This window comes from Sus scrofa, chromosome 13 (assembly GCF_054392235.1).
Source record: "Sus scrofa isolate SSC_HxYL_T2T_F1_AM1 chromosome 13, Sscrofa_HxYL_maternal_Yorkshire_Landrace_v2.0, whole genome shotgun sequence".
In the NCBI taxonomy this organism is placed as follows: domain Eukaryota; kingdom Metazoa; phylum Chordata; class Mammalia; order Artiodactyla; family Suidae; genus Sus; species Sus scrofa.
Window position 1 is genome coordinate 15748734 of NC_139395.1, and position 15819 is coordinate 15764552.

The 15819-nt window shown below is 36.9% G+C and overlaps 1 protein-coding gene across 1 annotated transcript in view; it reads left to right on the forward strand.

Moving 5' to 3' along the window:
* Window positions 1-15544, forward strand: part of MRPL3 (mitochondrial ribosomal protein L3) — a 38977-nt gene extending 23433 nt beyond the window's left edge. The window contains exons 7-10 of the mRNA XM_001925038.6: window positions 3455-3563; window positions 6721-6798; window positions 8817-8894; window positions 15086-15544. Coding sequence (XP_001925073.3) covers window positions 3455-3563; window positions 6721-6798; window positions 8817-8894; window positions 15086-15238 — 418 coding nt within the window. The 3' untranslated portion in view covers window positions 15239-15544. The remainder of the gene's footprint in view (window positions 1-3454; window positions 3564-6720; window positions 6799-8816; window positions 8895-15085) is intronic.
* The last annotated feature ends 275 nt before the right edge of the window (window positions 15545-15819 follow it).

A 15819-nucleotide genomic window follows, 5' to 3' on the forward strand; every position in this document is an offset into this window, starting at 1 on the left:
TGACTCCCAGAATTTGCAAAGATCTTCAGTGGCAAGAGAAAGACTCTGATGAAATTTTGGAGGAATTTCTCAGAGGACTCAGAATGGAAAGTTCTCCTCACCTAAGACATTTTGTTTCATCCCCATATGTAAGTATATCCAGACCCATGCAGTCAAATGCAGTTTCCCACAAAATGGGGAAACCTGTGTGTCTTCTGGTAGACATTTAGGCGTTTGTCACAATGAGACAGGGGAATGAAGTTCACATAGTAATCTCAAGAGATTCATAGAATGCAATTGGAAGTATTAGATTATATATTCGTTTATGCAAGATTCTTACAGTCAAACCTCTAAGCCTCTCATCTCCTTTTCTTAATAGAGTCTTAAACTTTTATAAAGGCATGCCTGTTAGATAGCATTTGGAAACTATAGTACAAAATAAAGGAAATAATTATCTCTCTTCCTAAGACAGTTAAAGCCAGTGACAAAATCACTCTGACCTCTCTCAGTTGGGTGCTAGGGTTAGATAATACACAATCCCTGCGCTTCATGAATTTAAAGCATAATAAGGAAATACACTGGGAAATGAGGGCAGTAAAGTCTCCTAAATTTAAATAGTATCCCCGAGGAGTTCTCGTTGTGGTGCAGTGGTTAGCAAATCCGACTAGGAACCATGAGGTTTCGGGTTCCATCCCTGGCCCTTGCTCAGTGGGTTAAGGATCTGGCGTTGCCGTGAGCTGTAGTGTAGGCCACAGATGCGGCTCGGATCTGGATCTCGGATCTGGTAGGCCAGCGGCTACAGCTCTGATTAGACCCCTAGCCTGGGAACCTCCATATGCCGTGGGTGCAGCACTAGAAAAGGCAAAAAGACAAAAAGAAAAAAAATAGTATTCCTGAGATTTTTTTTTTATGAGTTTTTTGTTTGGTTTTAACAAGATAGATGCTCTGAATTACATGTTTTATGTTTTCCTAATTTTCAGGTATGTGTCACTAACACTGAAACCTCTAACACTGTTCTTTCTGATTTGAATTTTCATTTGTGTTTTTTTTTTTTTCTGTTGTCATTAACTAAAAACTGCAGCAGAAAAGGGGTGGGAGAGATAAAGCATGTGTTATGTGTTTTGTATCCTTTTAGTAAGATGAAGGTTTTAATTTATATGATGTATGGAAACCTTATATTTGAAATGTGGATGAGTATGCTAAGTGTAGATTTGTGCTGTTCTTGCTTGTGTTTCATTTTTGTTCTCCAGTTGGGTGACAGCTGAGAGAAACAACAGAATAGACACATGTGGGTCCCCCCATCCCCACCCTAATGGAGCGACAGGTGCCCTCTGTTTTACATGATCTTAATTCAGCCAGTGATTTTGTCACCTCATGTATGTCTTATCCTTTGTCTAAAGGTTATTTGTTGAAGAGGCTCCTATTGTACAGAGTGTAACAACATGACGTGTTCTAGAACTAGATTGAAAAACAGTGCATAATTAGCACTTTCAGGATACCGCTTTCATCTTGTAATCATATGCTGTTAAAATGAGCTAAATTATCTTCTGTAATTTACCTGGCATGTTTTTTATGGGTGCACACACTCAGGCTCTCTCTCTAAGCAGATGAATCAGCTTTTGAACTTAGATGATGCTGCAGATTTTCTACCAAGAGTGGCTGGTATTAAAATGCAGCATTTTTAAAACATGCTAATTTAAAATGGGTGTTTCCAGTCCCCTCCCCTTTTTTTCTTTAAAATGTTATTTGCCAAATAATAAAGATTCAGATGACTCTTTAGGTACTTCTTGTTTATTTTTAAATTGCCAAGCATTTATTTTCAAATATATTCTAAAATTCATCATTAAGCTCTCTTGTGGTGCAGCAGGTTAAGGATCCAGCATTGTTACTGCAGGGGCTTGGGTCGCTGCTGTGGTGTGGTTTCCCTGGCCTGGAAACTTCCACATGCCATGGGCATGCCCCCCCCATTTATATATATATATAGATATACATACATGCATATATATTATATTTATATATATAATATTTTTATTATATATATATATATATATATGTCTGGTAGTCTTACAATTCATTGTAGCCCATTCAGTTATTATTTGTCCTGATAAATATATCAGTCAGGCAAACTTTAATAATTCTTGAATCTTAGTGTTGTTTCTGCCTCCATTGCAGAATGTTTCTCTAGTTAGCAGAATCTGAAAATAGAATGCTTTTGTTTAAAAATTGAAATATGAAATGTAAGATTTTTAAGAAATTATTGCTCTCTGATTATATTTCCCCATTAGCTTCTGATTCAGACCTTGAAACCAAGATCCATCTTTGGAAATTAAAACTTGTTAGTTATTACTGTTTTATTAAGTGTTCTGTTGTATATTGCTGCCAAACACATTACCCTAAAACAACAAACATTTACTACTTCACAGTTTCTATAGTCACGAATCTCAGTACAGCTTAGCTGAGTGCTCCTGGCTCTGGGTCTTGAATAAAGCTGCAGCCGAGGCATTAGTCAGGGCTGTGGTCATCTGAGGGTTCGACTTGGAGAAAATTGCCTAAAAGCTCACTAGCATGCCCACTGGCCAGCATCAGGTCCATAGTTGTTAGCTAGTGATATCCTTCCAACATGACTCAGCATAGGATAGCTTATGATGTGGCACCTGGCTTCCCCCAGAGCCTAGTGAGGGAGAGAGTGCAGATATGGAAGCCAGTCTCTTTGGAACCTAATGTCAAATTTGACGTCTCGTAACTTCTACTGCAGTTTATTCCTTAGAGTGAGTTGCTAGGTTCACCCAGACTCCAGGGGAGGTGCTTGATCACACGGGAGCATGTGTACCAGGAGATGGGGATTTTTTTTTTTTTTTTTTTTTTTTGGTCTTTTTTTGCTATTTCTTGGGCCGCTTCCGCGGCATATGGAGGTTCCCAGGTTAGGGGTCGAATCGGAGCTGTAGCCACCGGCCTACGCCAGAGCCACAGCAACACAGGATCGAGCCTCGTCTGCAACCTACAGCACAGCTCACGGCAGCACCGGATCGTTAACCCACAGAGCAAGGGCAGGGACCGAACCCGCAACCTCATGGTTCCTAGTCGGATTTGTTAACCACCGCGCCACGACAGGAACTCCAGAGATGGGGATTTTAATAGTTGCCCGCTACCTCTCCTACAAAATACTTTGAACATTTAAAATGTACACCTTTTACTGTGTTGTTTCATAGGATTAGGATGACAGAACTCCCCCTGCTTAGCTTGCTGTTGTCTCACAATCTTGAATTAGTCATTCTGTGTGGAATGAGACTCCAGGAAGGGGTGCAAACCAGGACTGAGATAAAGGCATTGTTCATTTGTGGTTTTACTTGCTTGGCCTTTTCTAGTTATTTAGATAAGGAACTTTACTAAAACTCTCAGGTACTGTCGGAGTTATGCAATTGGGGATCTCTTACCCTCTATTCACTATGTAAATTCTAATGTTTATCTTGTTCAGTATTGGCAAAGGTTTTCAAGGTGTCATGAGAAGATGGGGATTTAAAGGCCAGCCTGCTACTCATGGTCAAACGAAAACCCACAGGAGGCCTGGAGCTATTTCAACTGGTGTAAGTATAACTTAGTGATCCTCTTTTTAGTGCTGAAAAGTCAACTTGTGTGTTCTTTGTTTGTTCCTGGGATTCAGTCATATCATTTGACTCTGATTCCAGGTAGTTAAAAAGTATAGTAAAAATCCACCCTTTATAAGTTCTGGCCTTACTTACTTTCCAGAGCTGGACTTGAATCTTTCAGTTATGTCCCACAGACTTTCAGTCAGTGTTCTCAGTACTTGTCTGGCTACTTTCTTTCCCATCTCTGTCTCCTATCCCACACTCTGAAGTCAGCTGCAAGTTTTTGCCTTAAAAGAGACCATTGAGAAAGGTTGTCAAGGACAATAAAATGGTGAGGAGAAAGTAGTGGAAGTGGAGAAGTAGACAATAAGAGCATAGGAAATAGAGAAGAGGTTTTATATAGCTGTGTTAGTCCTACTGATTACATCTCCCAGAGGAGCTACAGCGTAAAGAGAGGGGGAGTCTTATTCTCTGGAGTGTCAGAGGATGCAAGATCAGTCTCTAAAGCTCGATTATATATTCTACTTCTCTTCTTTTTAGGGCCACACCTATGGCAGGCTCCCAGACTCGGGGTCGAGTCGGAGGTGCAGCTGCTGGCTTTTGCCACAGCCACAGCAACACCAGATCCAACCTGCTTCTGTGACCTATACCACAGCTCATGGCAATGCCGGGTCCTTAACCCACTGAGTGGGGCTAGGGATCAAACCTGCATCTCCATGGATACCAGTCGGGAATCATTACCGCTGAGCCACAACGGGAACTCCTAAAAGCTCTCTTGAGTTAATTTCTCACCTAGCAGATTGTGCTGTCACACTGTTTAATTTTGCCACTCTGTTGGCAAGAGTGTAGGGAAGCAGGCACTCTCATACATTGCTGGTCAGAATATAAAATAATGTATCCTTTATGGAGGGAAATGTGGCAGTATCTAACAAACTCCACATGTGTTTGCTTCTGACACAGCAGCCCTACTTGTAGGAATTTACCCAAAAGATACTCTTTGAAAAACATAAAAATACATTTGCACAAAATTAGTCATTGTAACATTATTTAATTATAAGCATAAATGTCCGTACTTGAGAATTTGGATGAATGAACTATGGTGTATCTACTCAGTGGAATACTATGCAACTGAAAAAGAATGACAGAGTCATGAAACAGTGGGGTTATTTCCAGGATATAAGGAAATGCACATGTTATCTGCTTATTTTTGCAAAAAGAAGGATGAAAAATAAACTAGAAGCTAATAAGATTGGTTATCTACAAGAGATGGAACTGAACAGTATGGAAGGGTTTAGGAAGAGGCAGCAGTGGCACTTAATTTGATACACTTTTTCATTTTACTTTTAACTTTGATACCATGTTAATATTTTACATACTCAAAATAAAATAAAAATGGGGCAGTGGAGGGGATCCTTAATGGAATATAACTAGAAATGAACCTAACTATTTTGAATGAGTAACAGAACTTAACTAAAGTGGGGGAATAGAGTGGACTAACTCAAGTAACATGTGAATACACAGTTTTGGTCATATAGTCAGAGTTTATTTATTTTTAATTTTTAAAATTGAAATATAGTTGATTTATAAGTGATTCATATATATTATTTTTCATGTTCTTTTCCATTATGATTCCATTATGATATTGAATATAGTTCCCTGTGCTCTGCAGTAGGACCTTTTTGTTTATCCACCTATACATAATAATTTGCATCTACTAACCCCAAACTCCCCCTCTATCCCTCCCATGCCCCCCCCCCCTTGGAAACCGTAAATAGTTTGTTCTCTATGTCTATGAGTCTATTTCTGTTTCTTTTTTTTTCTTTTCTTTTTCTGGTATTTTTAGGGCCGCACCCACGGCACATGGAGTTCCCAGGCTAAGGGTCTAATCGGAGCTGTAGCAATTGGCCTACACCTACTCCACAGCAACGTGGGATCCGAGCCGCATCTGCGACCTATACCACAGCTCACGGCAACACTGGATCCTTAACCCACTGAGCAAGGCCAGTGATTGAACCCGAAACCTCATGGTTCCTAGTCGGATTCATTTCCGCTGTGCCACGATGGGAACTCCTGTTTCTGTTTCATAGATAAGTTCATTTGTTTTCATATTTTAGGTTCTGCATATAAGTGATATATAGTATTTGTCTTTCTGACTTATTTCATTTAGTACAAGAATCTCTAGGTCCATACATGTTGCTGCAAATGGCATGATTTCTTTTTTTATGGCTGAGTAGTATTCCTTTGTATATATGTTCCACATCTTGTTAATTCATTCATTTGTCAATGGACAATTTAGGTTCTTTCCATGTCTTGGCTAAATAGTGCTGCTATGAACATAAGGGGTGCACATATCTTTCTGAATTACAGTTTTGTCTGGATATCCCAGGAGTGGGATTGCTGGTTGTATGGTAACTTTTTTTTAGTTTTTTGAGGAACCTCCATACTGTTTTCCATAGTGGTTATACCAGTTTACATTTCCACCAACAGTATAGGAGGGTTCCCTTTTCTCCACACCATTTCAGAGTCTAAGTTTAAAATGCACTCTGCGCAAGTGTTAAATTCTAATTATCTTTGTCTTTTGAAGTAGTATTAGCTATTCTGAGATGTTTTCTGTGAATTGTGGAATTGAGCAGATGGTAAATATATTGACAATGGGGGTCAAGTTTCTCACCATTAGAGATAACTATCTATCCTTTGATCAGTCCCTCTGCTGAGGGACGGTAACATGAAAAGCAAGGGTAGAAGAGTAGGACCATTCTAGCAACAGTGGTGTGGATGGAGTCCAAGTCAGTTAATGCAAAGATCAGTGAAGACAAGCTGGGAAGTCCGATTTTTCTTTGAATGGTGGTGTGATGTTTGTATATCCTTCCCAACCATTATTGGCTCAGTTGCTACACTCTTATTACTGAGTTTTTCTCCTAAGTATGTTTTTCGCCTGTATTAATTTTTTTTTTTTTTCCTAATCTAACTTAGAAAGGAAATTCTTTAGGGGTACATGTGACTAGCTCCATATTTAGTTCTTTACTGGGGCCTAACAAAATGGGGAAAAAAATAGCACTTTAATAAGTTTTATTTTATTTATATTTGGTTTGATTGGTACTGTTTAAAATGGAGAGCCCTACTTAAAAGTGCTAATTTTTGGTCTGTCATTAAGGATGTTGCCAGAGTGTGGCCTGGAACTAAAATGCCTGGACAGTTGGGGAACATCGATAGGACAGCATTTGGACTGAAAGTAAGTTTCTGGAGCGGCTCTTTTTAGGAATGGTTAAGTTAATTCCTGAATGCGAATACACCAGAATATGCACTTAACATGTGTCAGCATATGATTGTTCCAGTAGGTTTTACAGTTATTGAGGAGTGGGGTATACGTGAACCCTGTATGTGTATTGTATTTGTTTTCATATATATATTGAACATCCAAGCCATGGAACATGCACTCATTAAGAAGAAAAAGTTAATTTTCTACTATTTGATCTGGAAGATTTCCACAAAGTATTGTTGTGTGAAAAAAGAAAGATTCAGAGCGTTATAAATGTATAATACTCCTTTAAAGAGTTTCCATTATGGCTTAGTAGTAACGATCCCAAATAGTATCTATGAAGACATGGGTTCAATTCCTGGCCTCGCTCAGTGAGTTAAGGATCCGGCATTGCCATGAGCTGTGGTGTAGGTCACAGATGTGGCTTGGATCCCACTTTGCTATAGCTGTGGTGCAGGCTGGCAGCTGTAGCACCAGTTCAACCCCTAGCCTGGAAACTTTCTTATGCTGCAGATGCAGCCCTAGAAAGACAAGGAAAAAAACAAAACAACAAAAAAAAACTCTTTAAAAGAGTAAACAGACGCTCCCTACATATATATGTTGCCATGCCATGTAATCACAAAGAAGAGTAGACAGTTATATACCAGATGGTTTTTGATTAAATGTTAAATGTGGGTGAGGAAGAGGAGAGAGGAAGACAGTCAAAATAGGAAAAGACAGTATAAAATAGCGTTGTGGTATACATCCATGTTTATAAAATAATTATACATTTAAAGAGGAGAGTTAAATTCAGTCTCTGCTAACTTGAATGTATGTAATATCTAAGTGAAAAAGTTGTACTATAATGGGTTTCATATAATTATATATTTATTAGCGTGTGTATGTGTGTGTGTAAGAAAAGTATAGAAAATAGAAAATAAGCCACTCAAAAAAACAATCTCCAGGGTAACCACTGGTAAGTAACATTTTAGTGCAGATTCTTCCAGTCTCTACTCTAGATATAAAGTATTTTATTTATAAATATTCATCAGCAGAAGTATTTTATTTATAAATATTGATCAGCAGAAGTTTTTAAATTTTTATATAATTAAATCTAAGATTTTTTCCTCTCTTCTATTTTATACTTATCATGGAGGCTTATTTATGTCGACATATCTATGTATTTTTTTTTTTTTTAAATCTTTTTAGGGCCACATCCACAGCATATGAAAGTTCCTAGGCTAAGGGTTGAATCAGAGCTGCAGCCGCCAGCCTATACCACAGCCACAGCAATGCATCTGAGCCATGTCTGTGGTCTGCACCACAGCTTCGGCAATGCTGGATCCCTAAGCCACTGAACGAGGGCAAGGATCAAACCCGCATCCTCACAAATACTAGTTGGGTTTGTTACCACTGAGCCACAAGAGGAACTCCTATGTGTTTTCTTTTCATGTGTGCATCTGTATGTAGCTTCCCTAGTATTTAACATTAAGCCATTATTAGATATTAGGTGTGGGTCAAACTGGATTTTTTCCCCAAATATTTTCAGTACCATTTCTTGACTATTCTCTTCCACGTGTGTAAATGTTTTCTCCACTTGAAGATCTTTTTGAATGCCATGTACTCAGGCTACTTAAAAAAAAAAAAAAAAAAAAAAATTAGACCCAAAGAGGTTGTGGTGTCCCAGTTTCTAGTTACAGCAAGCATGTTCATATTACCTAAAATAAAATAAAATTGAATTTTTACTTGTTATTCTTAAGGATGCCAGCAGAATATTAAGATACCTGGAATATTGTCACATTTATATTTAAAATGAGTTTTCTACCATTTCCATGAGACATACACATTATAATATTACAGCACGAGTCATCCATAGGAATTTGAAAATTTTATTCTTATTCAACATTTTGAGGTGCTAACATCATTATGACTTCACAGGCTACTTATAGCCTCAGCTTTTGTTTGTTGTAACACAAGTATATTCTCAAAGTTTGTTTTCATTTCTACTTTAGGTGTGGAGAATAAACACAAAACACAATATAATCTATGTAAATGGCTCTGTACCTGGACACAAAAATTGCCTAGTGAAGGTATGTATAACTTTTCATTTTTCCTTATTCAGATATTTGGATGTGTATGGTAAGTTCTCCTTTGCACCCATAAATGTGACTTGAAAATAAGTGCTTATTTCCCCACATGTTCTTTGCTAATTTTTCTGCTTTTTAGGAGAACCTGAGTGAGAAAATTGCACAAAATAACTTATAGCCTTTGTCTCAAAAACCATGAACCTGCACAAAGGGTAGGGCCAGTAAAAGTCTCTTTAGAAATACAAAAAGGGATATTAGGATAACTACTTGCCAAAATATTGAATACTTCTGTCTAAAAAGTTTTTTTTTTTTTTTTCATTTTTCAAGAGTACTTTGACAAGGAAACTGGAAATATATGAAGTGGACATTAAATGAGAGTCAACAAGAAAGGTGTTTTGAGGTGGACATTTTAAGGAGAGATTTATTATTATTATTATTATTACTAGCATTGCTCTGATTACACATTTAAGCATTTTCCTTTTAAAAATGTGTGTTCATTTTTAAGTTCAAAACATACAGATAAAATATGTTGTACAGGATAGATTTGCAAAAAAGTTCTTAACCTCTCAGAGACTTATTTCCATCAAGTAAAATACAAATAGTGTACCTGGCATTTAAGCCAACATAATAGCATGAGAGATCACTTTTTACGTTTGAATATTCCATTCTGAAAATAAATTTGTAGTAGAAGTTATAACTGACACCACGGAAGTACAGAGGACTATAAGAGACTACTACAAGCAGCTATATACCAATAAAATGGACAACTTAGAAGAAATGACCAAATTCCTAGAAAAGTACAGTCTCCTGAGACTGCACCAGGAAGAGATAGAAAAGATGAACAGACCAATTACAGGTACCGAAATTGAGTCTGTGATTATAAATTCCCAACAAACAAAGGTCTGGGACCAGCTGGCCTCACAGGCAAATTCTATCAAACATTTAGAGAAGAGTTAACACAGTTCTTCTGAAACTATTCAAAAAATTGCAGAGGAAGGAACACCTCCAAACTCATTCTATGAGGCCACCATCACCCTAATACCAAAACCAGAAAAGATATCAAAGGAATAGAAAGTTACAAGGCAAGTGTTACTAAGGAACATAGATGCAAAAATCCTCAACAAAATAGTAGCCAACTGAATCCAGCAATACATTAAAAGGATCATACACCAGGATCAAGTGGGATTTATCCCAGGGATTCAGGGATTTTTCAATATCTGCAAATCAATCAGTGTGATATACTACATTCACAAACAGCAGAAAAAACCTTATGTTCATCTCAATAGTTGCAGAAAAAGCTTTTGATAAAATTCAACATCCATTTATGATAAAAAAAATTAAAAAAAAAAACTCTTGGAAAAAAAAGGTGGGAATATAGGGAACCTACCTCAACATAATAAAGGCCATATATGACAGACCCACAGTTAACATAATCAGTGTAGAAAAGCTGAAAAGCATTTCCTTCCTTTTTCTTGTAAGTACTTTGCTTTTTATTATCTTTGTGAGAGGTAACATTTTAACATAAAGTGGGTATGTGACTTGTGCAGAATTTACCAGAAACCAGAGAATGAAAACCAGTGCTCAATTCTACATTTTGATCCAGTAATTAACATTTGATACTCAGAGATCTCAGATTCCCCCCTTTGGTACTCATAAAAGGTCTCAAGGTGTTCAGGAAAGGAAGTCACAATATGAGGACCTGGTTGTTCTGGCATCATTACGTCATTATCAGTTTCAGATTGTGTTCTTTCACATCCTTTAACAATTTCTAAATTTCTGTGATAAATTCATTGTTCTTCAACCTGAGTGTTTTTAAGGGGCTGTTATTTTGTTTTTAAAGCCTCAAAGAGCACCGTTATTCCACTCTGCCCCAAGATGTTATGGCCCAAGTCCAGAGTTTCCATTCATTGCTGATGAGAGCAAATGTAAGATCCTGAAAACTGTAAGGGGGAATGGAATAGCCCCAGAGCCCTAGACATATCAGGCTACAATTTGGTTTCCTCTAAGATTAGGAACAAGACAAAGATGCTCACTCTCTCTATTTGTATCAACATCATTAGAGGGCCCAGCCACAGCAATAAGAGAAGAAAAAGAAATAAAAGGAATCCAAATTGGAAAAATAAGTGATTAAACTGTCACTGTTTGCAGATGACATGATACTATACATAAAAAATCCTAAAGACACCACCCCAAAACTATGAGATCTCATAAATTATTTCATAAAGTTGCAGAATACAAACTAATATGCAGAAAGCTGTACATTTCTATACACTAACAACAAAAGAGCAGAAAGAGAAATTATGGAAATAATCACCTTTGCCATTGCATCCACAAGAATAAAAATACCTAGGAATATATACCTATCTAAGGAGGCAAAAGACCTGTACTACAAAAATTATGAGTTGTGGGTGAGAGAAATCGAAGATGACATAAACAGATGGGGAGATATACCATGTTCTTGGATTGGAAGAATCAATATTGTTAAAATGACTGTGCTGTACAGGGGAATCTACAGATTCAGTGTAATCTCATATTACCAATGACATTTTTTTGTAGATCTAGAACAAGAAAAAATTTTAAATTTTTATTGAAACGCAGAAGACCCTGAATAGCCAAAATGATCTTGAGAAATAAAAACAGAACTGGGAGGAATTAGGTTCCCTGACTTCAGACTATACTACAAAGCTGCAGTGATCAAAACAGTATGGTACTGGCACAAAACCAAGTATAGATCAGTGGAACAGGATAGAAAGCCCAGAAATAAACCCACACAAGTATGGTCAGTTTCTACAAGGGCGGCAAGAATATACAGTCAAGAAAAGACAGTCTCTTCAATAAGTCATGATGGGTAAAGTAGATACTACATTTCCAACATTGAAGTTAGAACATCATATACAAACCACCATACACAAACCATATACAAAAATACTCAAACTGGATAAAAGACCTGAATGTTAAGACCAGATGTTATAAAGCTCATAGAAGAAAACATAGGTAGAACACTGACATAAATCACAACAATATCATTTTGGGCCCATCTCCTAGAGTAATAGAAATAAAAACAAATTTAAACAAATGGGACCTAATTAAACCTCAAAGCTTTTGCAGAGCAGAGTAAACCAGAAACAAAATGGGAGAAAATATTTGCAAACAATGTGACCTACAAGGGATTAATATCCAAAAAATACAAACTGCTTATTCAGATCAATATTTAAAAAAAAAAATCCAATCAAAAAATGGGCATAAGATCTCACTAGACATTTCTCCAGTGAAAACATATGAATGGCCGAAAAGCACATGAAAATATGTTCAGCATCACTAAGTATTAGTAAAATGCAAATTAGAACTACTTTAGGTACCACCTTAACACCAGTCAAGAAGGGCCATCATCAAAAAGTCGGCACACGGTAAATGCTAGAGGATGGTGGAAAAAAAGGAACCCTCCTACACTGTTGGCGCAAATGTAAACTGCTGCAGCCAGTATAGATGTTCCTTAAAAACTAAAAATAGAGCTACCGTGTGATCCACTAATCCCACTCCTGAGTGTGTATCTGGAGGAAAATATAATTTGAAAAAATAGATGCACCCCAATGTTCTAATGCACCGTTTACTCTAGTCAAGACACGGAAGCAACCTAAATGTCCATCAACAGATGAATGGATAAAGAAGATATGGGGGGGGGGTGATGGAATATTATTTAGCCATAAAAAGAATAAAGGTATTTGCAGCAATATGAATTAACCTAGAGCTTATACTAAATGAAATAAGTCTGATAAACAGGTATCATATGATGTCAGTTACATGTGAAATCTTAAAAAAAGGTACAAGTAAACTTATTTACAAAACAGTAACTGACTCACAGACACAGAGAACAAACTTATTGTCACCAAAGTGGAAAGAGGTGCAGGAGGGATAAATTAGGAGGTTGAGATTAACATAGACATAGTACTATATATAAAATAAACCTCAGGGACTTCCTATTTAGCAGAGGGAACATATTCAATATCTTGTGATAACCTGTAGTTGAAAAGAACCTCAAAAAGAATACATATATGTATAACCAAATCACTTTGCTCTCCATCTGAAACTAAAACAACATTCAGCTATACTTCAAATTACTATAGTTTAAATAAATGGAGAACATGAACCTTCAAAAAATAATAGCAGTGTACCAAAGAGACATGCGTTTACATTTAAAGGTGGCCAGTGGGCTTCAAGACTTTTCTCTCTTTTCTTCTCTCACCTTCAGTGTCCCTAGGACATGAGATTTAGATGAAATAGCATCATCTGTGTTTCAAAGCACTCTTTTGTAGTACTGTAGCATTGACAGAATGCATAAGTAGTGCTTTCTCCTGAAATGTTCCTCATGTATGAGAGATCATAAAAATGTGAAAGTGCCTGTGTATAAGTTCACTGTTTAGGCAACTTATAACTAAGTTTTCACAGTTACGAAAGTAACAAAGTTTTGTTGTTGGTTTTGTTTATTTGCTTGGGTTTTATTTTGAGTTTCAAGTTATGAAACAGTTTAAATTGGCAGAATATTACTTTTTTTCCAAGTTAAATTCAAACCAAGATTAACAATTGGCCAAAAAAAAAAAAAAAAAGTATTTCTTCTGGTCAACTCATTGATAATTTCTGTTGTTTTAATGAGCTATATGAAAAGAGTTGTTTTTCTATACTTAGCTATTCCTAGCAGCTGTGTACTTCAAATTATTTATTTCTTTTTGGCAAAATGATTATGTCTCATTTTACTCTGTGTGTATAATTATGTGTAATTTTTTCTTATTTCTCTGAATGAAGTTTGTGTGAAAAGCTTTAAAGAATGCAATAATATTTTCCAAAAATAAAACCCAATATTTTAGATCATATCAATAGTTGTACTGTTCCTTGATCTATGACTTCATAAATGTAATTAGAACATCTTTAGAATTAAAAAAGTTAAAGACTTATAGTTTTATTATTATTTTCATTAAGTACTATTCTGTCCTTTGCTTCTCAGTGAGATTACTACATGTTAAATATAAGCTAATTTCTTTAAGGAACCTTTATGTTTTGGTGTATATGCTCTTAGTCTTAATTCTAATTAAGACTACCAAAAATACTAGGTAAATTTAATTTTTTTTAACCCTAACTCAAAAAATCTGGTAGCAAATAGTGTGGTAAAAATACATAGGGAGTTCCCATCATGGCACAGCAGAAGCAAATCCAACTAGGAGCCATGAGGTTGCAAGTTTGATCCCTGGCCTCGCTCAGTGGGTTAAGGATCCGCTGTTGCCGTGAGCTGTGGTGTAGGTCGCAGATGCAGCTCGGATCTGGCGTTGCTGTGGCTCTGGCGTAGGCCGGCGGCTACGGCTCCGATTCGACCCCTAGCCTGGCAACCTCCATATGCCACAGGTAGGACACTAAAAAAACAAAAAGACAACAAAAAAAAAGACAAAAAATACATGGGAGTTCCCATCCTGGCTCACTGGTTAACGAATCTGACTAGCATCCATAAGCATGTGGATTTGATCCCTGACCTCACTCAGTGGGTTAAGGATCTGGCGTTGCTGTGAACTGTGCTGTAGGTCACAGACATGGCTCAGACCCTGCATTGCTGTGGCTGTGGCATAGGCCAGCAGCCAAAGCTCCAATTTGACCCGTAGCCTGGGAACCTCCACATGCCGACCTGACCTGAGAACTCCCATGTGCTATGGATATAGCCATTAAAAAAAAAAAAAAAAAAGAACTATTGGAATTAAAAATATATTTATAAAAGGATATAGGATTTATAAAATGGATATATGTTATATACTTAACAACTGTCATTACATTAGAAAATGTAGGATCAAAAAAACAAGGAGTTCCCGTCGAGGCTCCGTGGTTAACAAATCCGACTAGGAACCATGGGGTTATGGGTTCAATCCCTGGCCTCGCTCAGTGGGTTAAGGATCCAGTGTTGCCCTGAGCTGTGGTGTAGGTCGCAGACGCAGCTCAGATCCCACGTTGCTGTGGCGTAGGTGTAGGCCAATGGCTACAGCTTTGATTAGACCCCTAGCCTGGGAACCTCCATATGCCGTGGGTGAAGCCCTAAAAAACAGAAGACAAAAAAAAAGAAAATATAGGAACAGATTGATTGTGAATAATAATTGTAATAGTCTGTCTTTAAATAATTGGTATAACTTTTTAATAAGATCGTTGTTTCCTCCTTCCAGATCAAAGATTCTAAACTGCCTGCATATAAGGATTTCTGTAAAAATCTGCCATTCCCCACCTACTTTCCTGATGGAGATGAAGAGGCACTACCAGAAGATTTGTATGATGAAAATGTGTGTCAGCCTGGGGCACCTTCTATTACATTCAGCTGACTTCATTGGACATTATTCACATATCCTGTGAATTCTGATGAGCCTGAGCAATAAAATAACCAGGAATTGTATTGCCTTAGTTACCACACTTATCTTTTGTCAAGGGCATAAATATATCATTCATCCCCCAAGTGGATTTTGTATTTAAAAATTACCACATTAAACAAATCAATTAAGTAGATTGAATATGCCAAACTTAAGATGGACTGGTGAATTGCATATTAGCAAGTTCTTTGTAATTTGGGGGCTTTGTTGTTTCTTTTTTAACTATTTCTCAAGTTTATAAATATAACTTCTCTTACTAAAGATTTGTCTGTCTTTGTGAAAGGGTGGATGTGGAACAGTGTCAGATCATATGGGGACTGTTCAGATAAAAGAAAGCATTTTCTCAGCCCTAAAAATAGAGGAATTGAGATTTTTATTGAAATTGCAGAAATGTATGTCAGAAGCCTGACAAAGACAATAAATCAAATTATGGATCTTCTTTATACTTCTGTTGGAAGGTAGAGTTTTTTAAGTCACTCAACTGTAAGATAGGTGTAATTATTTTTTCCTTGATGTCTTCCAAAAAAAAATCAAGG